General features: G+C 41.7%; 2 protein-coding genes and 1 long non-coding RNA gene across 7 annotated transcripts in view; 2 read left to right on the top strand and 1 right to left on the bottom strand.

Moving 5' to 3' along the window:
* CDH1 (cadherin 1) overlaps positions 1 to 7,290 on the top strand; it is a 72,627-nt gene extending 65,337 nt beyond the window's left edge. The window contains exons 14-16 of the mRNA XM_070613767.1: positions 1,529 to 1,659; positions 3,721 to 3,864; positions 5,554 to 7,290. Of these exons, the coding sequence (XP_070469868.1) occupies positions 1,529 to 1,659; positions 3,721 to 3,864; positions 5,554 to 5,763 (485 nt within the window). The 3' untranslated portion in view covers positions 5,764 to 7,290. The remainder of the gene's footprint in view (positions 1 to 1,528; positions 1,660 to 3,720; positions 3,865 to 5,553) is intronic.
* Positions 85 to 14,032, bottom strand: LOC139082464 (uncharacterized). Its single transcript, XR_011538494.1, has 2 exons — positions 13,652 to 14,032; positions 85 to 793 (listed from the first exon to the last, which is right to left on the bottom strand). It is a non-coding gene; the product is annotated as an uncharacterized lncRNA (long non-coding RNA).
* Positions 13,216 to 17,813, top strand: part of TANGO6 (transport and golgi organization 6 homolog) — a 192,532-nt gene continuing 187,934 nt past the window's right edge. For all 5 annotated transcript variants that reach the window (XR_011538493.1, XM_070613763.1, XM_070613764.1 and 2 more), the window contains exon 1: positions 13,216 to 13,411. Coding sequence is in view for 4 of the 5 variants with exons in the window: in XM_070613763.1 (XP_070469864.1) it covers positions 13,315 to 13,411 (97 nt within the window). In the remaining variant the exon portion in view is untranslated. The remainder of the gene's footprint in view (positions 13,412 to 17,813) is intronic.

Genomic DNA, 17,813 nt, shown 5'->3' on the forward strand with positions numbered 1-17,813 from the left:
TTATATTTGAATGGGCCAGTCTGCTTTGGGGGCAGTGGTTACTGACTAGTACTGTCATTCTGAGGAAAATATTAAAGATCATAGTTAGACTTAAAATACTGACTTTTTAATAATAGCATTACTTAAATTTGATACAGGTATATTTCATTAGACACGGGGGCCCAGAACATTTCCCAATGTTCAAATGTGGAACAACATTTAAAGCAGAAGCTATGCCAGGATTCAGATTTCCAACTTCTTGTTCTTTATGGGCAAACACACAACTTACACTTCTAAAGAATGTTCTAGAGAGACACCAGGCTATGAAAGTTTTCATTTAGTCCATCAATATTCGATTGCTTATTTTGCACCAGGCTTTGTGTCAGACTCTGGGGATACTGGGGTTCGGCACAGCTGGGGTGGGGTGGTGCTTTCTGAAGTGATAAGAATATGCTATATTTTGGCTACTTTAAGTAACATTTAAGTAATGTTTGATAAGCGTCCTTCTGAAACAATAACCCGTGTCTGACTCTTGCTTGCTCTAAGCTCTGCGTGGCTGGGGACTGTTTGCATCTTGCGTTGTCTTCAGTGCTGTATCCTCAGTGCTGAGAGAGGCCTTGGCCCACCTAGCAAGTGCTCAGTATTCTGGTTAATGTTGCTTATCTCGATAAGGTCTTGCAATCTTTCTGATTACAGAAACAATAGGTAGGTTGAGTACTTGTAAGGAATCTTTTTCCCAAGTTCATGCAAGGACATATTTCAACGTAAAAACGCTTCACTAGGGTGTCATGTGTAGGTCCTTGGGCTGAAACATCTAGAAAGAAAACATTGAATCATATATTTTTTTCATTCACAATAAATAATTTAATATTTTTAAAAAATGTTAATCATATATCTCCTAGAAATATCCCAAGATCAGATGAAAAGCTTGGAAATTAAACAGATTTTAAAGCTTGCTTACATGATTTTATCTTAAGAGAAGATAAGGAATAGGCCAGGTGATTTTTAATAATCTTTGTCCACCCCCCCCCCCCCGCCCCGTAACTGATTAACAATAGTAAGCATGTATCAGTCATATTTAGGCAGACCTAGCCCTGCTCACAGCTCTTCAGTGGCTCTAACTCACTCAGAATCGAAGCCAAAGTCTTTCTGGTGGTCCCCATGTTTCTGTTGCCCCACTGAGCTCCTCTCCATCTCTTTTGCCCTCGCTTATTCTGCTATAGCCATGCTGACCTCGCCTTTCCTTAATCACATCAAGCATGCTCCTGCCTCAGGGCCTTTGCCCCTACCGTTTCCTCTGCCTGGAACACTTTCTCCCAGATTTGGGGATATGACTAATTGGTGTAAGATCCAGTTAAAGAGCACACTTGAATTCACATATAATTTCCCACTATGTTATACTGCATATATTAACTTCAGGAATATGAGTGTCACCATGTGGGTTGTCTAACAGCCATCTGTTTGGTCTACAAGGCAGTGGTGCTCTGTGATGCTGCTTCTTATGGCCTTTTGACCTGTGGCTCTCATCATTGTCTCTTCCCCTCTGCAGTCCTGATTCTGCTACTTCTGCTATTTCTTCGGAGAAGAGGGGTGGTCAAAGAGCCCTTACTGCCCCCAGAAGATGACACCCGGGACAATGTTTATTACTATGATGAAGAAGGAGGTGGAGAAGAAGACCAGGTAGGTTTTTAAAACTGTGATAAAAAGCTTCATTCTCTTTATTTGGAAGAAGCCATGATCAGGAGAGGGCAGACATTTGAAATAGCTCTGTGTCACTTTGTACATATATATATTTTTAAGGCCTTACCTAAGAAAATAGACATTGTCATTGGCTCTCATGATTAATATAACATTGCTAACATTTACTGATTGCTTACTGTTCTGCATCCAGTTGAATGAACAGAGGCACAGAGCGGTTAAGTAACTTGCCCAGCATCACACAGCTAGGGAGAAGTAGAACCAGGTGGTCTGACTCCAGAGTCTACTTTCCTCACCACTATTCTCAGGACATGAACTTCACATTATCTTTGACAGAAAGCAACTGATCTGTTTTAATATTTTGTTTCCCTTGAGTTTTTGGCTATGCCAAACTGTTTTTTGTAGATGTTAAATCTTTAGGCCTTCCTTATTTTCCCTGATTTGGGAGATGGTCTTAACTTGCATTCCCTTAGAGTTTTCTGGGGAATTTTTGGAAGTTTCCTCTGTTTAGAAAGGAAACCATGGGACCCATCACAGTGTCTTGCGTTTGACTCAGGCCACGCAGTGCGGCACATTTGCTGAGCTCTGTGGTCTGGAAGAATGGCCATTGATCAGAATTTCAAGGCTTGCTTTCTACAACCTAGAGGGGGTGTAGGGAAAGATAAGACATGGTTCCAGATTTCAAGGTGCTTCTAAGTCTGGTCGGGGCAGTACCAGATATACTGTATCAGTGAGCCATTCCCACAGTAATGCTGTGTAACCATCAACCCCAGAATGACAATGGTGCACAATAATCAGCATGTCTTTCTTATGCCTTTGTGGGTTAGTCGGGAGAGCTGCTGATCTCAGATAGCATCTTAGTCTCTTCAGGCTGTTGGAACAAAATACCACAGACAGGGTGCTTATCAACAAGAGAAATTCAGTTCTCACAGTTCTGGAGCCTGGGAAATTCAGGATCAAGGCTGGCAGGTTTGGTGACTAGGAAGGGCCTGCTTCTTGGTTCACAGACAGCCATATTCTCCGTGTCCTCACATGGTGGAAGCGGGTGAGGGAGCTCTCAGGTGTCTTTTATAAAGAAGGACACTAATCCTTTTCCCAAGGGCTCCATCCACCCTCGTGACCTAATCACCTCCCAAAGGCCCCAGCTTCAAATACGACCACGTTGGGGATTAGGTTTCACCAGGTGAAATTTGAGGGGACACACACATTCTGTCGATGGCAGCTAGGCTCACAAGAATCTGCAGGTTGGCTGGGGCTCAGCTGATCTAGGCTGGGTTTGGCTGAATGGCTCTGTATTGCAAATCGTGTCCAGGACTGCCCTGTGCAATTCTCCTCATCTTTGTATCAGCAGGCTAGTCCAAAGTGCATGTAGAGCCTTTGCCTGTGTCACATGTGTTAATGTCCCATTGGCCAAAGCAAGTCATATGACAAAGACCAACATCAATGGATTTCAGTTCTTCTTCTTTCTTTTTTTTTAATTTTATTTTTTAAAATATTTTATTTTTCCTTTTTCTCCCCAAAGGCCCCCTGGTACATAGTTGTGTATTTTCAGTTGTGGGTCCTTCTAGTTGTGGCATGTGGGATGCTGCTTCCGCATGGCTTGATAAGCGGTGCCGTGTCCATGCCCGGGATCTGAACTGGCAAAACCCTGGGCCACAGAAGCAAAGTTCGTGAACTTAACCACTTGGCCACGGGGCCGGCCCCCTTCAGTTCTTCTCACAGGATAGGGAGGGAAGGGAGTGACTATTTGCTGAATAATAATCTAATAATTATACCCTATGAAAAGTTAATAAGGTACAAGGTCTACATCCATACCCACAAGTGCTCCTCACAATCCTTTTAAGCTGTATTTTCTTCCAGTGCTATTTTGGAGACTGTTAGGTTGAAAGCTGTCATTTCAGATTACAATGTCCCATACTTGTAAATATACAGTGGATAGTTAAGGCATTATCCAATACCATAATCTATAAACCAAATACAGCCCTGTGTTTCTGACTGTTTCCTTTTTTACTCTTTGCTGTACTTTTACCTGTTTCTCCAAAGGACTTTGACTTGAGCCAGTTACACAGGGGCCTGGATGCTCGGCCCGAAGTGATTCGCAATGATGTGGCGCCAACCCTCTTGAGTGTACCTCAATATCGGCCCCGCCCAGCCAATCCTGATGAAATTGGAAACTTCATTGATGAGGTAAGTAAGCAAAGTCAAAAGCCAACGTGCAGCTCATCTCTAAACTTAGAGAGGAGCAGTTGTGTCAAAAGTGAGGAAAAGTCTTTGGATTCTTTCCTTTACCGTGTTTTCACCTTGCCTGATCCCTGAGCCCTATTTTTTTGTGTCTCATCTGAATTTCAGAACTCATGGCTCTTCGAATTTTCTTAGTGATTTTGCAAAGCCCATATGGCAAAATCAAGAGTTGCTTGGAAGGATTTAGTAGAACTAGAAATGAAACCATAAAGAGATTCAAAGCAGGTCCAATTTAGTTTCACTAATGGGTCTCTTTTCCCCTGCATCCCACTGCTGGTTGGGATGTAATGTTAAATGTGTATCACAAGTCTACCTGAGAGCTAGAAAAATAGCATTCATATTGTCTATGTCAGAAATGTATTCGACTATAAATACCAGAGGCTTAGATAGGGATAGATTTACCTCGTGCAAATAGAAGGCTGGGGTAAGCAGTCTAGGCTGATGCATCAGCCTTTTCTACCTTTCTGCTACATGATCCAAGCATGTGGGTCCTTCTTCTCATGCTTGTTGCCTCATGATCACAAGATGGTTGCCACACTTCCAGGCCTTATGTCTGAATTACAGTAAAGAGTAGAGGGTAAAAATCTTTATTCTAGTAAACTGTTATGTAAGAAAGGAGTTCATCCTACATGTTGTTTGCCAGAACTACCACAAGATTGTCCCTATTTGTAAGGGAGGATGAGAAATAAGACATTAAATTAAATAGCTTAGGGTAAGATGAGGAAGAATTGGTTTTGGGAATGAGCAAAGAACCAAGTAAGATAATAGTCCAGCGGGATCTGTTTCCTTAAACTGTGTTACCTAATCACTTGCTCAGTTATTAGAATGATTTTCAGGGCTTGTCTGATGGTCCAGTGGCCCTCGGCGAGTCTTCATGGTGGGGGCTGGTTTTGCTTTAGCTTCCCATGGGAGTCGTTGTCACCAAGAACTCCACAAAGCACAGCAGTGTTGGAAGTGACAAAGCCGCATCTATTCTAGCCACTAGACCATCAGTGACTCAGAGAAAATCTCATGGTCTTACAGCAAATTGGGAAGAGGAAAGGCCAGTTTAAGTCAACTCTTTTAGATACATCTGACTTGAGGTCCTCTCTCCCACTCTCATTCCCTTGTGTGTCATCATATCTGATTGTAGCTCTTTTTTTAACTACAAAAATAATATGCTTGCTATATTAAAAATATAAATTATGAAAATGTATGTAAAGGGAAAAAATACAAATCCTTCCTTAGTTCCCCCAACCATACTCATATCAGAGTTAACTGTTAACAGCTGGCATTCATCTTTCCAGACCTTTCCAGGAGGAAATGCTGTATAGACGTTTGACTGTCTTCATTGTTTTCAGCCTCTGTTCATCCTGATTGGTTCGTGCTTCTATATTCCCTGACTACATATAATTACCACTACATTCTGCATATTTTCCCATAACTTTCTCTTCTCATCAATAATATATCATGTCCGTCTTCCATGCCAGTTTGTATTAATTTACCTTATTGCTGTTAATTGCTCCTGGTTTCTACAGGATGGTTGCATTGTTGTGCGTTAAATGTTGCTTGACACCACAAGAAGGCATCTTGCCTACGATGACGGTTGTCCAATTCCTTTCATTGAAAGAGCCTACTGTCTTCCTTCTTCTTTAGAACCTGAAGGCAGCCGATAGTGACCCCACTGCCCCCCCTTACGACTCTCTGCTCGTGTTTGACTATGAAGGAAGCGGTTCTGAAGCTGCTACTCTGAGCTCCCTGAACTCCTCGGAGTCGGACCAAGACCAGGACTACGACTACCTGAACGAATGGGGCAATCGCTTCAAGAAGCTGGCGGACATGTACGGAGGTGGCGAGGACGACTAGGGGACTCGAGACAGATAGGGAAAGAGATGGGTCCCTATACTCATGGGATGGCAAATGCAGGAATAATGTTTCTGGTTTTTCAGTTCCCTTCACTTGAGATGAGCTTCTGGGGAAGAGAGACTGATCAGTGAGGTAGTTAGGATAGTTAGGATTTCCACTTTATAGATCTAATCTGTGTCTTAGAAAGATTTTGACTTATTCCTTGAATCTTTTTGTTCTTTCATCATTCTGTACATGGTGATGATGTCCAAAAGACCCCCAAATGTCAATATTTCAAAAGAATAGCTTCAACCTTAGAAGGTTCTGCTAGCAACTGGTGGATTTCCTTAAGGGCTTTGTCTCATTTTTAAAAGGAAGCGGAGGGGTCAACTGCCCTATTGTTTCATATATACAAAAAGTTATTTTTAATTCATGTGTTGTTTTTTTTTTCTCCTATCACTGCACTGATGTCCCATGTTCTGATATCCTGTTCTACTCCTTCTGAATTGACATCGTTCCTGACAGGAGCTCTCTGATGCAGAAATCATTGGGTCCTTGTAGGGCAATAGCCTTGTGTCTTAGTCTGGCCATATCTTAAGCCCTTTAACGGTTTTCCTTTTTCATCTCCTGAGTAGGTAACTTGAAATGGGCATCCATTCATAGTAAGAATGTTTGTTATGTGAATGTTATTATGGGTACTTTGGTTCTAAACAGGGAACTTGACCGGAAAATGTGATGAGTTTTCAGGTGCCACTTAACTGTTAATGTTCATTCATCATAAAACAAGAGTGATACATTCCGAGACTCAGGATAGTGCCTAAAGCACTGCACCCAAAGACAGAAGGCAGCTTGTCACAGCAGAGGGGAAACATGGAAACGGGGCTTGGAGATGGTGGGAGAGATTGTCATTGAGCCTGACAATTTACCAAACTGAGAGTGAAGATGCTTAAAGTGGCATTACCTCCAGCCCTGAAAATTCTGGAAGAATGGAGGAATCTCAACATGTCTTTCCTACCAAGAGCCTTATACTGTGGTTTGTGTCTGAAGCCCAGAATCTCCAAGTGCCTGCCTTTGTTGACATCTACAGAAAATGCTGGCTGATCTGGACACATTTGCCCCAAATTTCTTAGGAGCAGGAAGAAAACACTGTTTTGAAGGGTGTTAGCAAGGGGAGGTATGGAGGTAGGGGGAACCTTGATTTGGATCTTCTTTAGGTTGAAATGCGACCTTCAAGAAACTTGACAACCACAGAAAAGAATTTTATTTAAATTGCTTTACTGTCTGTCAGCTGTTTTTAGAAGAAAAAAAATCATCCCTACAATCACTTCTTGGAATTGTCTTGCTTTTTCAACAATTTAAACTCTATCTAATGTAGTTCTGTGTAGTAAATGTCACTACTAAATGTCACTACTAAATGTAGTTTTGAGTGTATATGTGTGTGGGTGGTGATAATTTTGTATTTTCTTTGGGGGTGGAAAAGGAAAATGAGCTGAGAAAATTATTCTTAAATATTCATTTTTATAAATTTTATTAAAGAATTTTGTTAAATCATTGTCAAACTTGTTTTATTTGATGACACCACAATTTCAGGCAAGACAAATGGTAGATGATCTCAGCTGAAACATGGAGAAGGAAGCTTCATATTAAAATGACTTCTCTAGAACTTTGTGTCATTCTGTTGGGGCAGAATGAGGGGAAATTTCATTCACAAAGCATATGGCATGTGGTGAAAAAAATTCCCTCGTCAATGGGAGACTGCTGTGGGCTGAGCTGAGGGACAGAAGCAGAGCTTCAAACAAGACTTAGTCAGTCAGCAAAGTTAGTATAGACCAGTGGTTCTCCACCAGGGAGGACTGCGGCCCCCTCCCCCAGGGGGGCATTTGGCAATTTCTGGAGATACTTTTGATTGTCATGACTGGGGAGGTGCTACTTGGAGTCCCTGTTTTCATTTCTGGTTTTATACCTGATGCCGGCCCTGATGTCAGCTCCCCTACATTAAACCCAGTATATATGGGGTAAAAACCAAAGCACTCTCCCTGCTTACTCTGGCTCCCTGACTTCAGAATCCACTATCCATCATGGAGACAAATGGCCAAGGACAGCCACCTGGATTCCTTATTATCTCTTCCTTCCTGCAAACAGCCTCCCAAGGCTGAATGCAGGCTGGTGGGAAAGTTCCGACCAGCAAGGCCACTGACTCCCCCCGCATCTACAAGCAGCCACATTCCTCACAAACCTTTAAAACCCCTTGTCTCCCCTCTTTCTGGGAGACGAGATGAAATGAGACAAATTTGAGGGCTCACTCTCATCTCCTTCCTAGCTGATGTCATCTGAAATAAAAACCCTTTCCTTGCCGAAAGCCTGGTGTTCCAGTTCTTATTTGGCCCCTCTTATGTGGAGGCTAAGGAATCTGTTTGTAGGCACTAACATACCTAGGAGTGGAATTGCCGGGTCATATGGTTAAATCGATGTTTAGCTTTTTGAGAAACTGCCAATGTATGAACTTTGATTGGATCCTGGAGTGAAAATGAAAAAAACTATAAAGTACGTTCTTGGGAGAGTTTAATATGGATCTAATGGTAGATATCCCGAATGAATATTAATTGTCTTGGGTATAATATTGGTGACATGGTTTACTAGGAAAACCCTTACTTCTAGGAGATAAATAATGAAGAATTTAGGGATAAAGTGTTATGATGTCTGGAAATTAACAAAAAAGCATGTATCGAGAGGTAGCGCAAAAGCAAATGTGGAAAATGTTCACAATGATTGAATCTTGTATATAAGTGTTCATGTGCTGCTCTTTCATTTTTTCTTTAGGTTTAAAATATTTCAAAATAAAAAGCTGAGTAGAAATAAGCCAAAAATGAACCCTCACATATATGGTCAAATGATATTCTACAGGCTGCTGAGACCATTCTATGGGGAATGGACAGTGTTTTCAACATATGGTGCTGGGAAAATTTTGGGTGTCCACATGCAAAAGAATGAATTTGGATCCTTACCTAACACCACCTACAAAAGTTAACTCAAAATGGATCAAAGACTTAAATGTAAGGGTTAAAACTGTAAAACTCTCAGAAGAAAACAAGGGGAAAGCTTCATGACATTGGATTTGGCAATGATTTCTTGATATGACCAAAAGCACAGGTAACAAAAAACATAAATTGGACTTCATTAAAGTTAAAAACTTTTGTGCATCACAGGACACCATCAACAGAGTAAAAAGGTTACCCACAGAATGGAAGAAAATATTTGCAAATCATATCTAATAAGGTACTACTATCCAGAATATATTTTAAAAACTTAGCAAAAAAACAATTCAGTTCAAAAATTGGCAAAGGATTTGAATAGATGTTTCTTCAAAGAAGATATGCAAATGGCTAATAAGCACTATAAAAGACTTCAACATCACTAGGGAAATGCAAATCAAAACCACAATGAGATACCACTTCACATGTAGGATGGCTATTAGAAAAAAAAACATGTTGGCAAGGATGTGAAGAAGTTGGAACCCTTGTGTATTGCTGGTGGGAATATAAAATGGTGCAACCTCTGTAGAAAACTGAGTTCTTAAATGAGCTGAACATAGAATTACCATATGACCCATCAATTCCACTTCTGGGTATAAACACAAAAGAATTGAAAGTAGGACTCAGATATCAGTACACCCGTGTTCATTGCAGCATTATTCATAGTAGCCAAGAGATGGAAACAACCCAATGTCCATCAATGAATGAGTAGATAAATAAAATGTGGTTGATACATGCCACGGAATATCATTCAGCCTTGAAAAATGAGAGAAGTTGTAACACCTGCTACAACATGGGTAAACCTTGAAAATATGATGTTAAGTCAACTAAGCCAAACACAAAATAACAAATATGATTCTGTTTAAATGTGATACCTAGAATAGTCAAATTCATAGAGACAGAAAGAGATTGCCAGGAGCTGAGGAGAGAGGAATGAGGAGTTATTGTTTAATGGGTACAGAGTTTCAGTTTGAGGCGGTGAAAAAGAACTGGTAATGGTTCTTAATGCCACTGAATTATACTTAATGCCACTGAATTATACACTTAAAAATGGTAAATTTTATGTTAGACGTATTTTACCACAATAGAAAAAGGAAAAAATATAATGAAGACAAAATTGTTCTATAAAGAATGAAATGAAACTGTTTATAGAGTACCTACCATGTGCAGAAGGCTGTGCCAGCAGGGAAATGTGACTTCTGAAAAGGGCTACAGAGAAGGTGGCTGCAGCCAGCCAGGATCCTGGCTGATGGGAGGCCTGGAGAACAGTGCCTCTTTCTCGCTGGTTCTGTAGGTACTGACGAGGCAGCATGTAGGTAAGACCCCAAGATGTTGAAGCCGCACTGCCTGAGTTCAAATCCTGGCTCTGTCCTTTCCAGCTGTGAGCTTAGACAAGTTACTTAAGCTATCTCTACTTCAGCTTCTTTACCTCCAAAAGGAGGACAACTGTACCCACTTCATAGGGTTGTGAGCACTAGCTGAGTTGACATGGATAAAGCATTTGGAAGAATGCCCAGCTCATGATAGTGCTCTGTTAAATGTTAGCCTTTACTTTCGTTATTGAGTAAGGGGCACAGCAAGGGAGTTTTGGGTGGAGAGAATCATTTAAGCAAAAGCAGGTTTTTAGGAGAGAAAAGGCCAAGCATTCCATTTTGGACTGGATTTAGTGGGTCAGATAGAACTACTGAAGTGTTTTGAGCAGAATGTGATCCCAAGTGGTGTTCTGTGAAGGTGTATCTGTTTGCCAGGATGATGAACAAGTCTGGGGAGGGGACCATGGATAGTGAGAGCCCCTGGGAGTTGAAATAAATCAGGATGAAAGGATCCAGAATATACCACCGTGAAGAGGTTCTTTTTCTGGACTTCCCTCATCTGCCTAGAGGCAGAGCCTCCCAAAAGCATTCAAGTCATAAACCCCTTCCTCAAGAGTTTTAAACCAGGGAGGATTGACTCCTATCAGCTGAGACTAGAAGTTGGCACCACTGAGATAAGAAATCACCTAAACTCAGCCAACTCTGATGGCCTAGTGGTTAGAGTTCAGCACGCTCCACTTCAGCGGCCCAGTCCTAGTTCCCAGGCACAGAACCACATCACTCATCCCTCAGTAGCCATGCTGTGGCCATGGCTCATATAGAAGAACCAGAAGGACCTACAACTAGAATATACAACTATATACTGGGGTTTGGGGGAGGGAAAATAAGTAAAATTGAAAAAAAAATCATCTAAATGGATATTGTCACAATACTATCATCTCTCCCATCTATTCTCCCAAAGGTTCATTAATCTTTCCTGAATCACTTATTTTCCTGTAAGTGCCCTTTCTCCCTCTCCCCTGATCCTATTAAGATGGCATATAAACCCCAAATTCAAGTCACCTCTTTGAGACACATTCTTCTGGGAATTCTCTTGGAGCAAATAAAAATCTGTCTTTTCTCTTGCTAATCTGTCTTTTGTCAGTTTAATTCACATGCCTCCAATTCAGAATATAAGAGGGTGGAGGGAAAATTTTTCCTCTCTGAGAAGGATCTGATTGATGCTAAGGGAAGTGGTAAAACAAAGAGAAAAACTTTCATTTAAAATAAATGATGGGGCCGGCCCCGTGGCGCAGCAGTTAAGTTTGCACGTTCCGCTCATCAAGCCATGCTGAGGTGGCATCCCACATGCCACAACTAGAAGGACCCACAACTAAAAATATACAACTATGTATCAGGGGGCTTTAGGGAGAAAAAGGAAAAAAAGAAAAAAGAAAAAAATATTTAACAGTCTATTAGTTTGATTTATACTTTAAAATATTTAAACATATGGTCTGAGAGCCTCCACTTGTATTTTTGTCCCAATCCCCACAAATTTTAGGGATGGGGCTTTCCCACACAAAGCTTTATACCCATTTCACTAAATGTTTGAGATCTCGAAATGACCTTAAAATTTTTTTTCCCCCAAATGGACTTTGGTCCACACACATAACTGAAGAAAAACTGTCTACTGGCAAAGCCTGGAATGGGATATGCACAATGAGAAGAGTGTTATGGTAATTTTGTAGGTCATTTATTGCCCCTCCAAAAATGTTTCTCCAATTTAAAGACGTTTTGGCAGGATTTTATTTGAGGAAGAGATGGAGAGAAAGATACAGGAACAATTTATTAAGCATTCCTTCTGTGGCAGATGTTGCTAAATACTTGAGAGCAGTATCACTTAAACTCCTCAAGATAGGCTTCTGAAAAATGGTTCTGTTAAATTCTTAGTTTAGAGAGCAGGAAATGGTTGATGGATTTGGGCTGGAGCCCAGAGACCTGGGAGTGGTCAGGAGAGGGCCTGACTGACTGAGAAAGAGTTAAATGAATAGCTTCTTTCCCCGGTGGCATGGGCTTGGAGCAAATCCTGCTCCCCAAGACTTCCAGCAGCTAAATGCTGAAGGGCAGTCATCAGTCATGAACTCAGGCTAGCTGGGGGGTCTTGGGGAGAAGCAGGACAGCCTCTTAGGGAGCACTTTGGCAAAGTGGGTGGTGGGGGTGGTTGTGACAATGATGTGAGAGGCAGGCATGTGAAAGGTCTTGCCCTCAGAAGCATTGTTCTAGGTTTGCAGCATGACTTTCAGACAACATGACTTTTAAAATGTCTCACCAGGATTCAGGCAGGTGAAAACCTGCTGTGATGATCTGAATCTCAAACCCACTGTGTTTTACATATTAACACAATTTGAGGGGTAGGGGTGCGGGCATGATTTTAATATACACTTAATTTTCCAGGAATGCATGTAAATAGAGCAAAGATAGAATTTTTACTGGGAAGTTCACTAAGTCCATTTCAAAAATTATATCACCAATATCAACATTTGTAGTAGTTGTATTCACAATGGATGTGTGTGTTTCGTACTTACTTTTAAATATCACTAATAAAGAAATTCAACAATATTCAGTTGCATATTTAGTTTTACATATCTAAACTTTACTATAAGCAGATGCAGCATCTGTTTACTTCACTGTCTTTTAGCGTTTCCGTACCCTAATATTTTCATACTGAAATACTTTTATTTCATGATAAACTACTTCTCTCTTCCTCCTTTTTTTTTAGATTTTCAAAATTTTCCATTTTCTCCCCAAAGGCCTCTGGTACATAGTTGTATATTTTTAGTCGTGGGTCCTTCCAGTTGTGGCATGTGGGACGCCGCCTCAGCATGGCACCGCGAGTGGTGCCATGTCCGCACCCAGGATTCCAACCCGCGAAACCCTCGGCTGCTGAAGCAGAGGGCACGAACTTAACCACTCGCCCCGGCTGGCCCCACCTCCTCCTTTATATATCAGTTGATCATACTGAGTTCCCGAAATTGTGCGTGTACGCAGGTTCTGTTAGCATGTTGCTTCTTTCCAGAAGAGTGAAGCAGGCCTGAGAACTTATTTGTACAGGGGGCGTTCCCGACCGAGTTGGCCCCGCCCCCGCCTCAGGCCCCGCCCACAGCACCTCCTGCCACCCTCAACATGGCGGCGGTGCCGGTCCGCTCAGGCGCCTGAGCAGGTCGCAAGTGGCGCGTTCCACTCCCGTCATGGCGGACCCCCGACAGGCCACCGGCAGCGGGGCTCTGGAAACATGCTGTCTGGAGCGGATTTTGGAAGCGCTGAAGCTGCTGCTGAGCCCGGGAGGTGAGAGGACGGATATGGGCGCCGGGCCGCTCCCGGGATTCTCAGGGCCGCCAGTCTTGCTGGGCCGCCCTGCCGCCCACAGCGTGCGCCCCTCAGGCCCTCCCGGGACCCCCGCCCTCAGGCCGCCCCGCCCCGGCTCTGGGGGCTTTGGGCATTGTCAGTCCCTTGAGGAAACCGAGGCTCAAGGAGGGATGGGATGCGTTGAATACTGATCCTAACCGACGTGTCTTGAGCGTTTACCTTGTGCCGGGCGCCGTGTTAAGCGCCTGGGGACCTGGTTTCCCCCATTCCTCACTGCAGCCCTCGGAGGCGGGGATGCGGAAACAGCTTCCGAGAGCCGGGCGCTCCTGACGTGGAAAGTGAGGGCCAGCCTCTTGAAGGCGCGGGGGCCAAAGGGGACCCTGGAGGTTGGTACAAAATGCCAAGGAGTCCAGAAAAAGGAAGCAGTGACGTTTAAGCTGGGTTTAGGGAGCGTGTTTAGGGATTTACAATCACTTTTAATCTTTTGTAGTGAGGACGAGAGCTTCCCAATTTAGAGTCTGAAGGGACCTTGGGAGTGGGTTAGCCTGGCCCTCTCCTTGAACAGCCGAGGACACCCAAGGCTCACTGAAGGGAATAGTCACGTGCCCAAGATCGTGTGGTCAGATTAGGGGCGGAACACGGACCTAGAACCGAGGTCTGCAGAACCCCCTTCTCAGACCAAGGCAGATTATTCAGTATGGAGCCTCTGCTGTTATCTGGAGCTTTGAGAACGGACGCAAGAAATAGGGCTACGCTTATAATGAGAGTGTGTGTTGTGGAGAACGGGGTTTGTAGCGTGAGCGAAGTAAGGTACGTGAAGGGCCGTGAGGTGATGTTCCAAGTCTCAAATTTTGAGATAACCCCTAAACTGCAAAAACTCCTGCGACTATTGTACCGTACCGGGGGAAGTGAAAGAAGTTATTAACAACAGTAATCGAGTGCCTACGAAGTATCGGTCCCTATAGTATGCTGTTTACGTATATATCGTTTCATTCTCCCGACAATCCCACGAGATAGATATTACTTGTATTCCATTTTACGGATGAAGGAACCAAGGCATTGGAACCAAGTACAGTGGAAAATGCCCCATGTCAATCTAATAAGTGGCAGAGCCAGAATTTGAGCTCAGGTGCCTTTCCCTATAGTTTGGTAATGATACTGTATGTTCCCAGTGAAGAATTAAACTGCAAAATACAGTTCTAACTTGCTAATTGAGAGGTCGCTTGTCTGGCAACTGCAGCTGTCTAGAACGTGACTGAGAACAATGCTAAATAAGCAAAAAGTCTGGAAGTAATCCTCTATCACAAAGCACATATACCTCATTTATAGAAGACCCTCTCTAAATCTTGAAGAGTTATGTCGTGGAGTTACATAAATGTAGTCATTTAACAAGCATACGAATTTAAAAAGAGTAAGTAATGTGGTAAAATGATCATATTTTGCACACGTAGTCTATTCTATATTGTGTGAATCTGCCTGCTGTTTTATCATAGCTGCTGAGGAGATTAAAAAGTACCCATGCATAATGAATCTTCAGATGTCCCTGATGGACAGAGGCTATTGAGGAGACAGGATGAAAGTATTGGTTAAAATTACCTCCAGCTTAAACTTTTTTTGATCTGTCTTTAGATTGGCTCCCCTTACTGAGAGTCGACTGTGTATAGTATTTTATCCTCAGTGCTATGGGAGATACAAAAATATATAACCACTGGTGCTCTGAAGCGTCTTGTTCGTTTGGGGAGATGGTACCATACATTTAGACCAAAAGATATTCAGCATGGCAGGATAACACTTGCGATGAATGGATGGTACAGATATCAACTGGATAGAGAAGGAGTTATCCAGGGGTGGGGCTGTGGAAGGCCGCAGGAGGAAGAGGAATTGAGTCTAGGTGGAAATTAAATAGAAGGGAAGGAAGATACCAACAATCTTTCACTTTGGAGCCATCGACAGTTGTGCTGCATTAAGCATTTTCTCTTCTCCTGTCTTCCATTTCTGTTCTCAGTCACAGGGCAAATAATGATATCTCCACCTCCCTTGTTAGGAATCATGGAAGAAGAATTTGAAAGGGGTTTGTCAATTTTAGGTAACTTTTGTTTGTGAAAAATGGAGGCCATCTCAGCAATAGCTTTCCTAAAAAGTAACTTTCCATACTAAATATAGATTCACTGAACTCTGTCATTAAATTTGAATTACATCGGGGAGAAGGGGCTGCAAATTCTGATCGTTTGCAAGTAATGCGCCTGTGTCACACTTATTCTCGCGTGCCATATTGCTTTGCACTTTGAACTTAATAAAAAGTACCACTCAAATTGTGACATCTGCTTTTAAATGTCACAAAGCATAGGCACTGAAATTGGTGAATGCGAAGAACAGACAATGCTGTTCGTGAGGGCAGCATTTCCCCAAGTGTGATAGGGACGGCTGTAGGTGGTGTGTAAACATTTGAGGCTGAATAGTGTAGTGTAGTGACGAGAGAGTGGGCTCTGGAGCCAGACTGCCTGAGATGAATAGTGCCCTGGGGCAAATAGCTGAACCTTAGTCTCCTCATCTGGAAATAAGAATAATAGTGTAATAATCCCTATCTCACAGAGTTGTCGTGAGGATTGAGTTAAAGACGTAAAGCACTTAGAACAATGTATTAGCTATTACTAATTTAAGTTTTAAAAAATGGTTTAATTTGAAGAAATAATTAAATGAATAAAACAAATAACACAGCTGGTACTCAGGTAAATGGCAAAAATTGTGGAAGCACTATTTGATTGAAATTTGGAAAATATTGTTTTGTTTTGTTTTTTTTGAGGAAGAGTAGCCCTGAGCTAATTACTGCCAATCCTCCTCTTTGTGCTGAGGAAGACTGGCCCTGAGCTAACATCCATGCCCATCTTCCTCTACTATATACATGGGACATCTACCACAGCATGGCTTGCCAAGTGGTGCCATGTCCACACCCGGGATTCCGAACCAGTGAACCCCGGGCCGCCGAGAAGCGGAATGTGCGAACTTAGCCGCTGAGCCACCAGGCCAGCCCCCGGAAAACACTGTTTTAAGGCAGCAGATCTCAAACTATTTGGTTTCAGCACTTTTACACTCTTAAAAATGGTTGCAGACTTAAAAGAGCTTTTATGTGGGTTATGTATATCAATATTTACTATATTAGAAATTAAGTCCTTAAGAGAAACCTTTTGAATTTATTTAAAAATAACAATAATAAATCCATTACGTCTTAACATAGTGACATTCTTAATGAAAAATTTATTTTGCAAAATAAAGGAACAGTGGGAAGAGCGGCATTGTTTCACATTTTTGCAAATTTATTTAATTCTGGCTTATAAGAAGACCACTGAATTTTCATATTTGTGTCTCCATTCAATCTGTCATGACAGGTTGTTTAGATTGAAATAGATGAAGAAAATCTAGACTCAAGTAGATATGTAGTTGAAAAAGGGAGGAGAATTCAATCGCTTTGAGATAATTGTCTATATTCTTTTATTCTGGACTAAAACTCAACAAGAGGTAATTTCTTAAAGGTTAGTTGAACTCAATGAACTTTCATACTTGGTACACTCATAAGAGAAAGAGAGTGTAAAAGGCAAATAATGTGTTAGTATTAATGTGAACGTAGCTTTGACCTTGCAGATTCCCTGAGAGAATCTTGGGAAAATCCTTGAAACCTGAGTCCCTGTATCACACCTTGAGAACTGCTTTAAGGAAACACCTTTATTTATTTTCAAGTAGATTTTATTTTTATCACCAGTAGAGGGCAGAGAAGTCTGCTTTATTAAGGGGCTCTTGAAAAATTTAGCTAATAGTTTTTGTTTTAAATCTCATTCTTTGTGTCCCATGTTTGGTTTCAAAGATCTTAGGAAGTCACAGAAAGTCACTTAAGAGGTTGTTTAGGGATCTCAGTGGTTAGTGGCAACAGGCTATAAGAGCACTCATTCCCTTTTTAGGTATATAGTAGCCAAAGGAACCAGATATTCATGCCAGTGGGTCAGAACACTTGCCCTGGACAGTCCTAGAGAAGTACTGGAAAATTCTTACTCTTCTGATTCTCATTATTTTTACAGAACAATATTATTATTCCTTTTTATTTTACTAGAAGTAATGTTCCTTATAGTAAAGCTTTAAAAAATATGGAGAAACTAAAAGAAGAAAACTAAAATAATCTTAATCTCACTATCCAGAGATTACATTTTGGGAAATATTATTTTTCTTCTTGACAAAAATGGTCTCATATACTACCTACTGTTTTATAACCTTAAAATAACATTTTTAGTACAGAAACAATACATATTCACTGTAGGAAAAAAATTTAAATATAGTTAAGCAAAAAAGAAAAATCACTCAAAACCCCACCACCCGGAGACTGTCACTGTTA

Source organism: Equus przewalskii, chromosome 3 (genome assembly GCF_037783145.1).
Source record: "Equus przewalskii isolate Varuska chromosome 3, EquPr2, whole genome shotgun sequence".
Classification (NCBI taxonomy): domain Eukaryota; kingdom Metazoa; phylum Chordata; class Mammalia; order Perissodactyla; family Equidae; genus Equus; species Equus przewalskii.